Source organism: Pseudophryne corroboree, chromosome 4 (assembly GCF_028390025.1).
Source record: "Pseudophryne corroboree isolate aPseCor3 chromosome 4, aPseCor3.hap2, whole genome shotgun sequence".
NCBI classification, from domain to species: Eukaryota; Metazoa; Chordata; class Amphibia; order Anura; family Myobatrachidae; genus Pseudophryne; species Pseudophryne corroboree.
Window position 1 is genome coordinate 277,726,919 of NC_086447.1, and position 18,063 is coordinate 277,744,981.

At 45.5% G+C, this 18,063-nt stretch overlaps 1 protein-coding gene across 6 annotated transcripts in view; it reads right to left on the bottom strand.

Moving 5' to 3' along the window:
- The window catches only part of IFT80 (intraflagellar transport 80), a 519,318-nt gene that overhangs the window by 236,944 nt on the left and 264,311 nt on the right, over window positions 1–18,063 (bottom strand). For all 6 annotated transcript variants that reach the window (XM_063916161.1, XM_063916162.1, XM_063916160.1 and 3 more), the window contains 2 exons: window positions 8,872–8,981; window positions 7,386–7,475 (listed from right to left, as the gene is read on the bottom strand). In XM_063916161.1, coding sequence (XP_063772231.1) covers window positions 7,386–7,475; window positions 8,872–8,981 — 200 coding nt within the window. The remainder of the gene's footprint in view (window positions 1–7,385; window positions 7,476–8,871; window positions 8,982–18,063) is intronic.

The window sequence follows — 18,063 nt, forward strand, 5'->3', positions numbered from 1 at the left end:
CATATAGTCCTTGGGCTCCAAAGCAAGAACAATAGAGCGAAGCGTTTCCATACAGAATTTGTAAACTTTCACAAATTTGTTCAAAGACTTGAGGTTGAGAATGGGCCGTGAGGACCCATTCAGTTTCAGGACTAAGAACAGTGTGGAATAGTACCCCCTGCCTCTCTGAGCCAGGGGCACCGGCACTATCACTCCTGTACCCAGGAGAGATTGTACCACCAAATGGAGACTTTTTGCTTTTACCTGATCCGAAGGTATGTTTGTTGAGCAAAATTGTCGAGGGGGACGTTTCTTGAAAAAGATGGCGTATCCGTGAGTGACGACTTCCCTTACCCAGGCATCCCAAGTGGTCTGTAACCATGCGTGAGCAAACCGTAGAAGTCGGCCTCCCACCCTGGGATCCCCCACGGGGAGGCCCGCCCTGTCATGCAGCAGGCTTGTCTGTTTTGGAAGCAGGCTGACGGACAGCCCAGGCACGTTTAGGTTTGGGCTTAGAGGTTTTGGAAGTGCGAGCCTGTTTCGGGTACACCTGACCCTTTGCTTTACTTGGAGGTCGAAAGGAACGAAATGAAGTACTCTTAGCCTTCGGAGCCGAAAAAGAAGTACTAGGCAGACATGCAGTCTTAGCTGATGCCAAGTCAGCAACAATCTTGTTGATATCTTACCCAAAAAGAATGTTTCCCTTAAAAGGAATCACCTCCAAGGTCTTTTTAGAGTCCAGATCTACAGACCAGGACCGCAACCAGAGAATTCGGCGAGCTAGAATGGACGTAGTAGACGTCTTGGCCGCCAGGACACCTGCATCAGATGCCGCCTCCTGAATATAATGAGAGGCTGTAATAATATATAAAATACACTGTCTAGCATTATCAGTAAAATCCGATGGTAGTTCCGCTTCAACTTCCTGAACTCAGGCTTCAATAGCTTTTGCCGCCCAAGAAGCCGCAATAGTGGGCCTATGCACAGCTCCAGCAAGAGTGTAAATGGACTTCAAGCAACCCTCCACACGCTTATCCGTCGGTTCCTTCAGTGAGGTGACGGTAGTGACAGGCAGAGCAGAGGATATCACCAGACGCGTGACTTGTGAAACCACCGGCGGAGGTGTTTTCCAATTTTTACTTAACTCTGCAGCGAGTGGATAACGAGCTAGCATCTTTTTAGATAGGGAACATTTCTTTCCTGGATTTTCCCAGGATTCCTGACAAATGTCAACCAAGTGGTCAGAATGACGTAAAACTAATTTAGTAACCTTCTGACGTTTAAACTTATCTGGTTTCTTAGCGGTAGATTGAGGCTCTTCATCATCATCGATTTGAAGAATCAGCCTGATAGCCTCCAAGAGGTCAGGAACATCCACTTGTGTCAGAGATTCCCCATCAGAAGCATCTGCATCAGTGTCTGAAGGGTCAGTGTAAGCGCCATCTTCATCGGATGAAGTATCCGAAACATTTGTGGATTGTGAGGAAGTAATGGCCCGTTTAGATGACCCCTTGGTCTTAGGCGGGTGAGAGTCAGGATTTTGCTTAGCCAGAGACTGATTTAATTGCTGTAATCGAGAGGACAGTGTATCTGCCCATGGCGGATTAACTGCAGGGACAATATGTGGCTGTAATGGCACAGGAGGTCCCACAGGGGGCGCAAATCTAGTTACTAGCATAGTCAGTAAATTAGAGAAAGCAGCCCAAGGTGGGTCTTGATTTGCCCCCCGGTACTGCAGACTGACCATGGGTTATAGAAGAACCCACAGTACCTGAACCCTCAGCTGCTATGATTTCCTCCGAGCAATCCGTGGCGTCAGCACTGCATGGAGCAGGAACAGCCACGGATCTACCACCCTGTTTAGCAGACATTATATGTAAGCGTAACTTAAGGGTGAAAGAGTACAAAATAAGCAGACAAATTACCTGACAACCCCCCCCCCCCTCCCCCCTGTATAGTGTGACTGCAAAGCAGAGCACAGAGGATTTAAGAGGTATGTGGTGACTGTAAAACACAGTGAAAAATACCAAGGTAGTATATCCTGTGAAACACTATATTATATGATAACCCTGATGCACTTAGCCCCCCTCAGTGTACAGAATATAGGGATAGCAATATGTGTGAGATACACAAAATAGAAATCACACAGCAGCTATTGGCACACACTCAGTCACATATACAATGCAGAAATTATTACAAACAATAAAACTGCACTGGACTAGCAATACTAAGTACAGACTGTACCACTAAGTAAAGCTATATAGGTAGATAGATATAACAATGCACAGTAAAGACTGGATGTATATCACAGGGTACTTGTACTAACTATCCCTGTAGTAATGCACTTGTTCTTAACTAACACTGTCTAAATTACATGTAGAATACTTAAGTGTCCTGTAAATGCACAGTGCTGATGATGCAGGTGGCCAGCCACTCCCCCGTTTCTCCAGCCACTCCTGCGTTTTTACCTGGCACACTCCCTGAAAACGGCCAGTTTCCGCCCAGAAACACCCACTTCCTGTCAATCACACTACGATCACTCCAGTGATGAAAAAATGTTGCTCGAGCTTGTGTAAATCTACAAAGTTTTGTGTGAAAGTACTTAGCGCATGCGCGCTGCGCATTTTTGCAGTTTTTTCACTTGATCGCTGCACTGCAAAAATCGGCAGATATGAATGCTTCTGAAGGTCATGTGGGCAGTTCAGGAATTTGATAGGCTTGCCTGAAGGGGTGAGTTTCTGAGTAGCTCCAGACCTACTCCTAGACTGCCATCACCTCAGTCCGTTTAGTTCCTGGTTTGACGTCACAAACACGCCTTGCGTTCGGCCAGCCACTCCCCCGTTTCTCCAGCCACTCCTGCGTTTTTACCTGGCACGCCTGCGTTTTGTTAGCACACTCCCTGAAAACGGCCAGTTTCCGCCCAGAAACACCCACTTCCTGTCAATCACACTACGATCACTCCAGCGATGAAAAAACGTTGCTCGAGCTTGTGTAAATCTACAAAGTTTTGTGTGAAAGTACTTAGCGCTTGCACGCTGCGCATTTTTACCGTTTTTTCACTTGATCGCTGCACTGCAAAAATCGGCAGCGAGCGAACAACTCAGAATGACCACCAATGAGCGCATGGATTTTAGTGATTGCAGTGTTTTGTGTAAGATACGGTTATATTTTGGATATGTTTTTTAGATGCATGTAACGTGATTTAGAGAGAGATTGAATGTGTGGCAGAAATGACCGTTCAAGGATGACACCTAGGCAATGAGCTTGTGGGGTAGGGTAGATTGTCAAAATGTCAACAGCTATGGAGAAATCAGGTTGGTAACTACTCTTGGCTGGCAGGAATATAATTAATTCTGTTTTGGAAATGTTACATTTGAGGTGGTGAGATGACATCCAAGATGAAATGGCAGAAAGTCATTCAGTGACACGGACCAGTACAGATGGTGACAAATCTGGGGAGGATTATTATGTATTATGGACAACTCCTTTAGGGGGACCTTGCAAGCATAGTTGGTTAGAGTCTCCAAGCAAAAGGTAGGACACAATTGCCGATCCGTAACCCCAATTAGTAGCATATGTCTGCGATGTATGAGAAAGCGGTGGACGTTACTCCTGGCAAGATGCTGGTCTTGCTTGCCGAGCTGTGTGCACTGTTGAGGCAGAATACAGAGCCCACCTGCCGAGCCTGATCTCCAGCTCTAGGCGAAAGCCGTGGCTGTCAGTGGGGAGGGAGAGCGCTGTATTCAGTGGCGGCAGTAAGTATCTAGCATGGATGCAATGGTTACGCCTTTGAAAGGTAGTGATGCCTTGAGATTAAAAGTATCATACAGCTCTATATTCTGCCTCAACGGTGCACACGGCTCAGATAGAGAGATCAACATCCTGCCAGGAGTAACGTCCACCGCCTTCTCATACATCACGGACATCTGCCTACTAATTGGGGTTAAAGCTCGACAAATGGGTCCTTCCTTTTACTAAGAGACTCTAACCAACTATGCAAGCAGGGTCCCCCTAAAGGAGTTGTCCGTAATACAGCAAGCGGTGAGATACACTACAGTGTGAGAGGTGCATTATAGCATAAGACAGCTTTACCAGTGAGCGGCTTTTCTATATTAACTTGCATATTGTGACTGCAAATTTATTGAACAGATAAAACTAAAGGACACACTTCCTAGTAGATGCCTTAGAGTAATTTTTTTATTGTATGTAAAAGTATCACCTAGAGAGACTTTGTATCCAATGTATGTGTTATATTGTTACCTTTTAATCTTTTAAAAGTCAATCAATGTTAATTAGTGCTCCCTTGTATATTGTTTTGTCTACCTTAAATAATTGCAGATTATTTGTTGGGAGCAGCTCACATATTACCTTATCCAGAGCAATTGAACTGTACACACAGATGTGATTTGAACAATACTGCGTCCGATTTTTATAAATTAAATTAGTATTAGAGATATTAAGCGTACAAATGATACTGAAATCCGAAGGAGCTGATTCATTTGCAAAGAGATGAGGTACAGATTGAGAAAAGCAGAGGATCTAAGACTGAGCCTTGCGGTACTCCAACTGATAGAGATAGTGAAGAGGAGGTGGAATCAGAGAAGCGAACACAGAAAGAGCAATTAGACAGGTAGGATGAGAACCAAGAAAGGGCTGTGTCCTGAAGACCTCGGGATTGTAGAGTTTGTATGAGAAGAGAGTGGTCAGCAGTATTAAAAGCAGCAGAGAGATCTAGAAGAATAAGACATGTGTAATGGCCTTTAGATTGGCAGACTAGATCATATACTACTTTAGTCAGTGCTGTCTTGGTTGAGTGTTGGGAACGAAAGCCTGACTGAATTGGGTCCAATAAATTGTGAGAGTTAAGAAAGTCTGTGAGGCGTGTGTAGGCGAGCCTCTCAAGTAGCTTGGAGGGGCATGGGAGCTGAGAGGTGGGATGGTAGTTATAGAGAGAGTTTGGGTCAGAATTGTGTTTTTTCAGAATGGGGATAATCACTGCATGCTTGAACAGAGAAGGAAAGATACTAGTAGAGAGGGAGAGAGATTACAGATTTTAGTTAAGGTTGGGCTAAGCACAGGAGACAGAGTTTTACTGACTTGTGAGGGTATAGGATCAACAGGAGAGGTAGTAGAGTAGGAAGATGAGAAGAGTGCAGATACTTCATCTCCACTTGTGGGATCAAAAGAAAAGAAAGTGCCAGAGGGTTCAGGAAGGGAATTGAGCAGGTTACAGGTGGACGACGAGCATACATTTCATCTCGGATTTTATCAATCTTGTCCTTGAAGTAGGAAACAAGTTCTTGTGCACTGATAGTAGCTAGGGATGGGGGGGTGAGTGGGGGTAAAGAAGTGATTTAAATGTATTAAAAAGTAATTTGGAGTTGGTGGCATGAGAAGAGATGTGAGATTGGAAATATGTTTGTTTGGCAGTGTCCATGGCATTACGATAGGAGTGGTAGGTGGCCTTATATATGAGGAAGTCAATTGGATTCCGAGATTTACGCCACTGATGTTCTACTTTACGTGACAGTTTTTGTAGGTATCTTGTTGATTTAGAGTACCACGGTTGGCATCTAAGCCTATGTGGAGTATGATGATTAGTCAGAGCCACTTCATCAAGGGTTCTCTCTAGAGTCTGGTTCAGGTGGGATACAGCATTCTCAGGAGAGGTAAATGTAGACATTGGTGAGAGCAGTTGTTGCAGAGAGGTGGAAAGTTGTTGAAAATAAATAGTGTTAGTATTTCTGCGGGTTAGAGGAGGCTTGCTGATTTCAGTGTCATAGAGTTTGGAGTAATGGAAGAGATTAAAAGGTGATAAGGTTGTGATGATAGAGAGGGAAGGAGTGTTAATGAAATCAGAAACTGAGCAGGGCCTGGTGAATACAAGATCAAGGCAGTGGCCCTCCTGATGAGTAAAGGAGTCAGACCATTGTGTGAGGCCAAGAGAGGAGGTTAGAGAGAGGAGTTTGGAGGCATGAAGAGATTGTGGACTGTCAATAGCAATATTGAAATCAACCATGATGGTGGTGGAGATGTCAGAGGATAACAAGTGTGGCAGCCAGGTAACCCAGGTGGCCGATAGATAGCTGCAACACGCAGAAAGAAAGGGGTGAAAATCCTGATTGAAGTTCACTTTAACAGTGTGAATGATGGAACCTGTGGTAGAACAATGTATGTGAAAAATTGTGACAGTAATATTCCAACCCCACCTCATTTACTGTTACCAATCCTGGAGGTGTGTGTGTTAAAAGTGGAGACCACAGTGTGACAGTGCTGCAGGGGAGGCTGTGTCTGATTGTGTGAGCCATGTTTCTGTTATGGCCAGTAGGTTGAGGTGGTCAGAGATGAAGAGGTCGTGGATGGATGTTAATTTGTTACAAACAGAGCGTGCATCAATAAGGCACATTGTAGTGACTTGGAGGGTGATGGAGACATGTGATATTTATGAGGTTAGATGGATTTCTATATTGTTTTGAAACAGCTGAGTGTGAGTGGGGCAAGTGGTTGGGGCCTGGACTTGGTGATATGTCACCAGCTAATAAAAGCAGAAGAGAAAGATAAATATTGGTGGATGATTGTGAGTGTTTATTATGTTGGCCGATTGTGGATGTCAAAGTACTTGCAGAGAAGTAAGTAAAAAGCTCATGAATGTTTAAAAGAGGGGAGTGGATAATAGAACCTGTAATGTGCACCGAGGGGTCGTTTGTTGGGTGAATGTAGGATGAGCAAACTTTGGTGAGAATTCCATGAACTGAAATGAAAAATAGAAGTTAGGTGAAATGCTGTGGTAGTTTGGGAGTTAAATTTTAGGTTAAGTGGTTTAGGAATAGTTTGTTTAGTTTAACAATTACCACTTTGCCACTCATTAGAAAGTTTCATACATCTCCCCCTATGATGTAAAAATAATGTCAAAATGATAACATACAATATCAAGCTGTACATCCCTGTTCTACAATGAACCATGGGCCTAATTCTGAGTTGATCGCAGCAGCAAATTTGTTAGCAGTTGGGCAAAACCAATGCACTGCAGGGGGGACAAATATAACATGTGCAGAGAGAGTTGGATTTGGGTGGGGAATATTCAAACTGAAATCTAAATTGCAGTGTAAAAATAAAGCAGCCAGTATTTACCCTGCACAGAAACAATATAACCCACCCAAATCTAACTCTCTCTGCAAATGTTATATCTGCCTCCCCCCCTGCAGTGCACATGGTTTTGGCCCAATTGCTAACAAACTTGCTGCTGCGATCAATTCAGAATTACCCCCCATAAGCAATGTTGCGGAAAGTTAGAAAACAGTTCTTTAATTGGTGAAGTTCAACCAAAATACAGAACCGATTTCTCTGAGCACTTTAATATTTGACAATATTTCCTAAAGAAGACTGCAATCAATTTCCAGCATCACCTTATATTTGCAGTCCTCTCCAGCAGATAGAATGAGGTCACTGACAGCATTCCAGTCAACCTTTAAAATGACACCATCGTGAGCTTTCCACTGTGGAAAAAGGATAAATATTTTACATGATCACCAAAGAAAAATGCAGCCCTACTCATTTACCAAGCTCAGATGGAGAATTACAGATAGCTTGCTCATAAGTGAGTGGTGTAGAGAAGAACAGCAGCAGTGACCTCTCACTGTTGTATCTTCATCAATCAAACGCATAGCTTCCTCAGTGCCACAGCCACCAGCTAATGGTGTCTTTTACCTAAGCAGCTTTAGAGCTAGAGTTCTGAAAAGTCTCCAAAACAATTGCTATAAGATTATATATACAGATAGATAGATAGATAGATAGATAGATAGATAGATAGATAGATAGATAGATAGATAGATAGATAGATAGATAGATAGACAAACAGACACACAGATATAGAAATAACAATCAACGGCCCAGATTTATCAAGCATTGGAGAGTGATAAATTGCATGGAGATAAACTACCAACCAACCAGCTCCTAACAGCCATGTTACAGGCTGTGCTTGAAAAATTACAGTTAGGAGTTGATTGGTCAGCACTTTATCACAGTACAATTTATCCCACCCAAAGGCTTGATAAATCTTGGCCAAAATTTATTTTGGGAAGTAATAGAAAATAGTCCAACAACTTCATGTGCGTTTTAAGAGAGGAGGAAGCCCGTGTGCAGACCCTTTGTGTGCCCCCTCCTCTCTGAGGTACCTCAGACTTCAGTATACTTACCTTTCCCCAATGCCCTCTAACCATAACCCTCCCTTCCTACAGCCTAAACCTAAGTGTCCCCAATAGCCTAACCCTAAACCTACCCTGGGGGGAGGGGGTTTGCCTAAATCTAACTCTCCCTACCTGCAGCCTAACTCCAACACTCCCCTCGCAGCCTAAACCTATCCCCCTGCCACCCCAACTCCCCCCTCCCTAATCACCTCTTCTCCGGTCCGACAAACGCTTGTTCGGGATTCCAGCGCAGGGACTGCTATCCCAGTAGGGATGCCAAGGCCGGTATTCCAGCATCTGTATTTCGACTGCCAGGATCCCGACCGCTGGGATAATAGTGTAGCAATTTAGCCTGTACGAAGAACAATTGAAACATTATGCCCAAACTAGTTACCAGCCCGTCAAAATGACGGAACAACATAACAGTAATGTCAGCATGGGCGGCTGTGTGCGCCCGAATGGAACAACACTTGAATTTCTCTGTCATACGCCATCTAGTGGCTGCTGGTGTGCACTTGAATTTCCCTCAGAGGTGAGGAGCAGCGATATCCTTTTATTTTATAGGATGCTGAACATTCTTAATTATATAAACAAGGCTGTAATTTGTATCCTCAGACACCTCCTATTGCAATAGAGAAATAAAATTAAATATGCAAAACATATTTTATTACTGAAAGTGACATCATAAATAAATATTATTTGATACCTGTAAGACTTTGGAACTTGGCTGCAGTGGTTTAATTATCAGCTGTTTTCCTAGGCAGTACAGAACTCTTTCAGAATCAGGACCCCAGGCAACTGAGTACACTGGCACACCTAAAAATTTTACACAAAATTCAGTAACAATTAACTATAGGTGAAATATGCAGTCTATAAAAACGAGATTTAAATTAATAATAATGCAGATTCACAAACAACCCAGATTTATAGGGATTCAGCACACATAATACCTTTCTAGTAGTGGTCCGAAAATCACTAATTACGGCATTAAAATATTACCAAGTATATGCATGTGTTCTTTTTGCAGCAAAACTGTTAGGGCCCTACACATATGGCGATGTGCCGCCGAGGTGCCCGACGGCCGATACGGCCGACCCGGCGGCGGGGGGGCAGTGACGGGGGAGTGAAGTTTCTTCACTCCCCCCGTCACCATAGACGTGCAGGCAAATATGGACGAGATCGTCCATATTGGCCTGCATGCACAGCCGACGGGGGACCAGTGATGAACGAGCGCGGGGCCGCGCATCGTTCATCGCTGGAGCCTCCACACTGAAAGATATGAACGAGTTCATATCTTTCAAAAAATCGGCCAGTGTGTAGGGCCTAGGTTCACTCTGTAGCAAAACTCTGCAAACAAAGCTGAACAAACACCTGCACACAACATTTTAAAATATATTTAATTAGTTTTCCTTCAAATGCTTAATTTACCTATTTAGATCAAAAATAATGAATCCTTAATGGGGATTTCAAGCCAAATTGATTTTTTCACAATTTTGTAAATATATTAGTACAATGAATACTAATAGGAATATTTTAATTAACTTTACATTTTTATATCCTATAGTAGTTGCTGGAGGGACCTGTTGGGGCAGCATTTGTAATTTCATTTGCATATACTAGATTAACACATTAGTTTATTTACACTTATACGTTGAATTACAGAAACCTTGTAGAGAGTAAAAAATAATAAGAATTTACTTACCGATAATTCTATTTCTCCTAGTCCGTAGTGGATGCTGGGAACTCCGTAAGGACCATGGGGAATAGCGGCTCCGCAGGAGACTGGGCACAAAAAGTAAAATCTTTAGACTAGCTGGTGTGCACTGGCTCCTCCCCCTATGACCCTCCTCCAAGCCTCAGTTAAGATACTGTGCCCGGACGAGCGTACATAATAAGGAAGGATCTTGAATCCCGGGTAAGACTCATACCAGCCACACCAATCACACCGTACAACTCGTGATCTGAACCCAGTTAACAGTATGATAACCGTAGGAGCCTCTGAAAAGATGGCTCACAACAATAAACAACCCGATTTTTTTTGTAACAATAACTATATACAAGTATTGCAGACAATCCGCACTTGGGATGGGCGCCCAGCATCCACTACGGACTACGAGAAATAGAATTATCGGTAAGTAAATTCTTATTTTCCCTGACGTCCTAGTGGATGCTGGGAACTCCGTAAGGACCATGGGGATTATACCAAAGCTCCCAAACGGGCGGGAGAGTGCGGATGACTCTGCAGCACCGAATGAGAGACCTCCAGGTCCTCCTCAGCCAGGGTATCAAATTTGTAGAATTTAGCAAACGTGTTTGCCCCTGACCAAGTAGCTGCTCGGCAAAGTTGTAAAGCCGAGACCCCTCGGGCAGCCGCCCAAGATGAGCCCACCTTCCTTGTGGAATGGGCTTTTACAGATTTTGGCTGTGGCAGGCCTGCCACAGAATGTGCAAGTTGAATTGTACTACAAATCCAACGAGCAATCGTCTGCTTAGAAGCAGGAGCACCCAGCTTGTTGGGTGCATACAGTATAAACAGCGAGTCAGATTTTCTGACTCCAGCCGTCCTGGAAACATATATTTTCAGGGCCCTGACTACGTCCAGCAACTTGGAGTCCCACAGGTACCACAATAGGTTGATTCATGTGAAACGCTGAAACCACCTTAGGGAGAAATTGAGGACGAGTCCTCAATTCCGCCCTATCCGAATGAAAAATCAGGTAAGGGCTTTTATAGGATAAAGCCGCCAATTCTGATACGCGCCTGGCTGAAGCCAGGGCCAACAGCATTACCACTTTCCATGTGAGATATTTCAAATCCACTGTGGCAAGTGGTTCAAACCAATGTGATTTTAGGAACCCTAAAACTACATTGAGATCCCAAGGTGCCACTGGAGGCACAAAAGGAGGCTGTATATGCAGTACCCCTTTGACAAACGTCTGAACTTCAGGCACTGAAGCCAGTTCTTTCTGGAAGAAGATCGACAGGGCCGAAATTTGAACCTTAATGGATCCTAATTTTAGGCCCATAGACAATCCTGCTTGCAGGAAATGTAGGAAACGACCCAGTTGAAATTCCTCCGTAGGGGCCTTCTTGGCCTCACACCACGCAACATATTTTCGCCAAATGCGATGATAATGTTTTGCAGTTACATCCTTCCTGGCCTTGATCAGGGTAGGGATGACTTCATCTGGAATGCCTTTTTCCTTCAGGATCCGGCGTTCAACCGCCATGCCGTCAAACGCAGCCGCGGTAAGTCTTGGAACAGACAAGGTCCCTGCTGGAGCAGGTCCTTCCTTAGAGGTAGAGGCCACGGGTCCTCCGTGAGCATCTCTTGCAGCTCCGGGTACCAAGTTCTTCTTGGCCAATCCGGAGCCACGAGTATCGTTCTTACTCCTCTCCTTCTTATGATTCTCAGTACTTTTGGTATGAGAGGAAGAGGAGGGAACACATATACCGACTGGAACACCCACGGAGTTACCAGAGCGTCCACCGCTATTGCCTGAGGGTCCCTTGAATATCTGTCCAGTTTCTTGTTGAGACGGGACGCCATCATGTCCACCTTTGGTTTTTCCCAACGGTTTACAATCACTTGGAAGACTTCTGGATGAAGTCCCCACTCCCCCGGGTGGAGGTCGTGTCTGCTGAGGAAGTCTGCTTCCCAGTTGTCCACTCCCGGAATGAACACTGCTGACAGTGCTATCACATGATTTTCCGCCCAGCGGAGAATCCTTGCAGCTTCTGCCATTGCCCTCCTGCTTCTTGTGCCGCCCTGTCTGTTTACGTGGGCGACAGCCGTGATGTTGTCCGACTGGATCAATACCGGTTGACCCTGAAGCAGAGGCCTTGCTTGACTTAGGGCATTGTAAATGGCCCTTAGCTCTAGGATATTTATGTGAAGAGACGTTTCCATGCTTGACCACAAGCCCTGGAAATTTCTTCCCTGTGTGACTGCTCCCCAGCCTCTCAGGCTGGCATCCGTGGTTACCAGCATCCAATCCTGAATGCCGAATCTGCGGCCCTCTAGAAGATGAGCCTTCTGTAACCACCACAGGAGAGATACCCTTGTCCTTGGAGATAGGGTTATCCGCTGATGCATCTGAAGATGCGATCCAGACCATTTGTCCAGCAGATCCCACTGAAAAGTTCTTGCATGGAATCTTCCGAATGGAATCGCTTCGTAAGAAGCCACCATTTTTCCCAGGACTCTCGTGCACTGATGCACTGACACTTGTCCTGGTTTTAGGAGGTTCCTGACTAGCTCGGATAACTCCCTGGCCTTCTCCTCCGGGAGAAACACCTTTTTCTGGACTGTGTCCAGAATCATCCCTAGGAACAGTAGACGTGTTGTCGGAATCAGCTGTGATTTTGGGATATTTAGAATCCACCCGTGCTGACGTAGCACTACCTGAGATAGTGCTACTCCGACCTCTAACTGTTCCCTGGACCATGCCCTTATCAGGAGATCGTCCAAGTAAGGGATAATTAATACGCCTTTTCTTCGAAGAAGAATCATCATTTTGGCCATTACCTTGGTAAAGACCCGTGGTGCCGTGGACAATCCAAACGGCAGCGTCTGAAACTGATAATGACAGTTTTGTATCACAAACCTGAGGTACCCTTGGTGAGAAGGGTAGATTGGGACATGGAGATAAGCATCCTTGATGTCTAGAGATACCATATAGTCCCCTTCTTCCAGGTTCGCTATCACTGCTCTGAGTGACTCCATCTTGAATTTGAACCTTTTTATGTAAGTGTTCAAAGATTTTAGATTTAAAATTGGTCTCACCGAGCCGTCCGGCTTCGGTACCACAAACAGCGTGGAATAATACCCCTTTCCCTGTTGTAGGAGGGGTACCTTGATTATCACCTGCTGGGAATACAGCTTGTGAATAGCTTCCAATACTGCCTCCCTGTCGGAGGGAGACGTTGGTAGAGCAGACTTCAGGAACCGGCGAGGGGGAGACGTCTCGAATTCCAATTTGTAACCCTGTGATACTACCTGCAGGATCCAGGGGTCCACTTGCGAGTGAGCCCACTGCGCGCTGAAATTCTTGAGACGGCCCCCCACCGTGCCCGAGTCTGCTTGCAGAGCCCCAGCGTCATGCTGAGGACTTGGCAGAAGCGGGGGAGGGCTTCTGCTCCTGGGAAGAGGCTGCATGGTGCAGTCTTTTTCCCCTTCCTCTGCCCCGGGGCAGGAACGAGCGGCCTTTTTCCCTCTTGCCCTTATAGGGACGAAAGGACTGGGTTTGAAAAGACGGTGTCTTTTTCTGCTAAGAGGTGACCTGGGGTAAAAAGGTGGATTTTCCAGCCGTTGCTGTGGCCACCAGGTCCGATAGACCGACCCCAAATAACTCCTCCCCTTTATACGGCAATACTTCCATATGTCGTTTGGAATCCGCATCACCTGACCACTGTCGCGTCCATAACGTTCTTCCGGCAGAAATGGACATCGCACTTACTCTAGATGCCAGGGTGCAAATATCCCTCTGTGCATCTCGCATATATAGTAATGCATCCTTTAAATGCTCTATAGTTAATAATATACTGTCCCTATCCAGGGTATCAATATTTTCAGTCAGGGAATCCGACCAAGCCACTCCAGCGCTGCACATCCAGGCTGAGGCGATCGCTGGTCGCAGTATAACACCGGTATGTGTGTATATACCTTGTAAGATATTTTCCAGCCTTCTATCAGCTGGTTCCTTGAGAGCGGCCGTATCAGGAGACGGTAACGCCACTTGTTTTGATAAGCGTGTGAGCGCCTTATCTACCCTAGGGGGTGTTTCCCAACGTGCCCTAACCTCTGGCGGTAAAGGGTATAGTGCCAATAATTTATTAGAAATCAGCAGTTTTTTATCGGGGGAAACCCACGCTTTATCACACACCTCATTTAATTCATCTGACTCAGGAAAAAACCACTGGTAGTTTTTTCACACCCCACATAATACCCTTTTTTGTGGTACTTGTAGTGTCAGAAATGTTCAATGTATCCGTGTCAGGGTCTGTGTCGACCATCTGAGGTAACGGGCGTTTTAGCGCCCCTGACGGTGTCTGAGACGCCTGAACAGGCACTAATTGATTTGTCGGCTGTCTCATGTCGTCAACAGTTTTTTGCAAAGTGCTGACATTGTCACGTAATTCTTTAATTACTACCATCCAGTCAGGTGTCGACTCCCTAGGGGGTGACATCACTAACACAGGCAATTGCTCTGCTTCCACATCATTTTCCTCCTCATACATGTCGACACAATCGTACCGACACCCAGCACACACACAGGGAATGCTCTGATAGAGGACAGGACCCCACTAGCCCTTTGGGGAGACAGAGGGAGAGTTTGGCAGCACACACCAGAGCGCTATATATATACAGGGATAACCTTATATAAGTGTTACTCCCTGTTATAGCTGCTGTATTTATATATTAGCTGCCAATAGTGCCCCCCTCTCTGTTTTACCCTGTTTCTGTAGTGCAGGACTGCAGGGGAGAGTCAGGGAGCCGTCCTTCCAGCGGAGCTGTGAAAGAAAATGGCGCTTGTGTGCTGAGGAGAAAGGCTCCGCCCCCTTCACGGCGGCCTTTTCTCCCGCTTTTTTCAGGAAACTGGCAGGGGATAAATGCATCCATATAGCCCAGGAGCTATATGTGATGCATTTTTTTTAGCCATATAAGGTTTTTATATCGTTTTTATTGCGTCTCAGGGCGCTCCCCCCCAGCGCCCTGCACCCTCAGTGACCGGAGTGTGAAGTGTGCTGAGAGCAATGGCGCACAGCTGCAGTGCTGTGCGCTACCTTATTTGAAGACAGGAACGTCTTCTGCCGCCGCTTTCTCCGGACCTCTTCGCTCTTCTGGCTCTGTAAGGGGGCCGGCGGCGCGGCTCCGGGACCCATCCAGGCTGAACCTGTGATCGTCCCTCTGGAGCTAATGTCCAGTAGCCAAGAAGCCCAATCCACTCTGCAGTCAGGTGAGTTCGCTTCTTCTCCCCTTAGTCCCACGATGCAGTGAGCCTGTTGCCAGCAGGACTCACTGAAAATAAAAAACCTATTTAAACTTTTACTTCTAAGCAGCTCAGGAGAGCCACCTAGCTTGCACCCTTCTCGTTCGGGCACAAAAATCTTAACTGAGGCTTGGAGGAGGGTCATAGGGGGAGGAGCCAGTGCACACCAGCTAGTCTAAAGCTTTTACTTTTTGTGCCCAGTCTCCTGCGGAGCCGCTATTCCCCATGGTCCTTACGGAGTTCCCAGCATCCACTAGGACGTCAGAGAAAATATATTGTAGTATTCAATTTAGTTGAATGAAGCACTGCTGAACCGATTAAACAACACATCTAATATCTTATTTTCTGGTTGGCGGCTGTACTGATGCATGCACCAAATGTGGTTTGATTGGGTAACACAAAAATGAGCAATCAATTATTTTTAAATGTTTTTTAATGTGTGGTTAGTTCTGTACTGCATTTGTGTGAAGCACACTTGGTACTCAGTACTATTTTTCCCCAGGAAATCTTTTATTATTAAATTACAGCGTACCCACTTTAAGGAATGCTGTTTAAATAGAGCACTCCGCCGAAAGTTCTTGAGACTGGCTAAGAGGGAGAGACAATAAAGTACTTTTCCTCCCACTCAAGTCTCAAGAACAGATAGCGGATGAAATGTTACAGAACAGAGCAAAAACTCCTATTATGCAGCAGTACACCAAGTTCATACAGACCGTTATTAAATCAAAGGGAAGGAAGACGTTTAAATGATGTATTAAAACAAACACTATATAATAAAATAAAATAAAATTATATTATATTATAATATATATATTTATACACACACACACACACACACACACACACACACACACACACACACACACACACAAGGTATTAGTCCACTGCACTCACCATTCCTAGTTCTGGAGTGCAATATGGTATGTGACTACATTGTTTATAGAAAAATCATAGGGGCCCTGTCAAGTGACCCCATATTTTGGCATGCCCTACTCCATAACCATGACAACTGCTACCACATTAATGTTGAACTTTATTTATTCTAACGGGTTTAAGCTCACAGCACCTTGGCTTTTATAGGTGGGATAGTAACCAAGCACAACTGTTGTAAAGCACCTAGAAAAACTGACACAAATTAGATTAAATTAACAGGGGTGCATGAGAATATGTGCTGCCAAAAATAAGAATTTACTTACCGATAATTCTATTTCTCGGAGTCCGTAGTGGATGCTGGGGTTCCTGAAAGGACCATGGGGAATAGCGGCTCCGCAGGAGACAGGGCACAAAAAGTAAAGCTTTAGGATCAGGTGGTGTGCACTGGCTCCTCCCCCTATGACCCTCCTCCAAGCCTCAGTTAGGATACTGTGCCCGGACGAGCGTACACAATAAGGAAGGATTTATGAATCCCGGGTAAGACTCATACCAGCCACACCAATCACACTGTACAACCTGTGATCTGAACCCAGTTAACAGTATGATAACAGCGGAGCCTCTGAAAGATGGCTCACAACAATAATAACCCGATTTTTGTAACTATGTACAAGTATTGCAGATAATCCGCACTTGGGATGGGCGCCCAGCATCCACTACGGACTCCGAGAAATAGAATTATCGGTAAGTAAATTCTTATTTTCTCTATCGTCCTAGTGGATGCTGGGGTTCCTGAAAGGACCATGGGGATTATACCAAAGCTCCCAAACGGGCGGGAGAGTGCGGATGACTCTGCAGCACCGAATGAGAGAACTCCAGGTCCTCCTTAGCCAGGTTATCAAATTTGTAGGATTTTACAAACGTGTTTGCCCCTGACTAAATAGCCGCTCGGCAAAGTTGTAAAGCCGAGACCCCTCGGGCAGCCGCCCAAGATGAGCCCACCTTCCTTGTGGAATGGGCATTTACATATTTTGGCTGTGGCAGGCCTGCCTCAGAATGTGCAAGCTGAATTGTATTACACATCCAACTAGCAAAAGTCTGCTTAGAAGCAAGAGCACCCAGTTTGTTGGGTGCATACAGGATAACAGCAAGTCAGTTTTCCTGACTCCAGCCGTCCTGGAACCTATATTTTCAGGGCCCTGACCACATCTAGCAACTTGGAGTCCTCCAAGTCCCTAGTAGGCGCAAGACACCACAATAAGCTGGTTCAGGTGAAACACTGACACCACCTTAGGGAGAGAACTGGGGACGAGTCCGCAGCTCTGCCCTGTCCGAATGGACAAACAGATATGGGCTTTTTTGAGAAAAAAACCACCAATTTGACACTCGCCTGGTCCAGGCCAGGTCCAAGAGCATGTTCACTTTTCATGTGAGATGCTTCAAATCCACAGATTTGACTGGTTTTAAACCAATGTGTTTTGAGGAATCCCAGAACTACGTTGAGATCCCACAGTGCCACTGGAGGCACAAAAGGGGGTTGTATATGCAATACTCCCTTGACAAACTTCTGGACTTCAGGAACTGAAGCCAATTCTTTCTGGAAGAAAAATCGACAGGGCCGAAATTTGAACCTTAATGGACCCCAATTTGAGGCCCATAGACACTCCTGTTTGCAGGAAATGCAGGAATCGACCGAGTTGAAATTTCTTCGTGGGGCCTTCCTGGCCTCACACCACGCAACATATTTTCGCTACATGTGGTGATAATGTTGTGCGGTCACCTCCTTTCTGGCTTTGACCAGGGTAGGAATGACCTCTTCCTGAATGCCTTTTCCCGTAGGATCCGGCGTTCCACCGCCATGCCGTCAAACGCAGCTGCGGTAAGTCTTGGAACAGACATGGTACTTGCTGAAACAAGTCCCTTCTTAGCGGCAGAGGCCATAAGTCCTCTGTGAGCATCTCTTGAAGTTCCGGGTACCAAGTCCTTCTTGGCCAATCCGGAGCCATGAGTATAGTTCTTACTCCTCTACGTCTTAT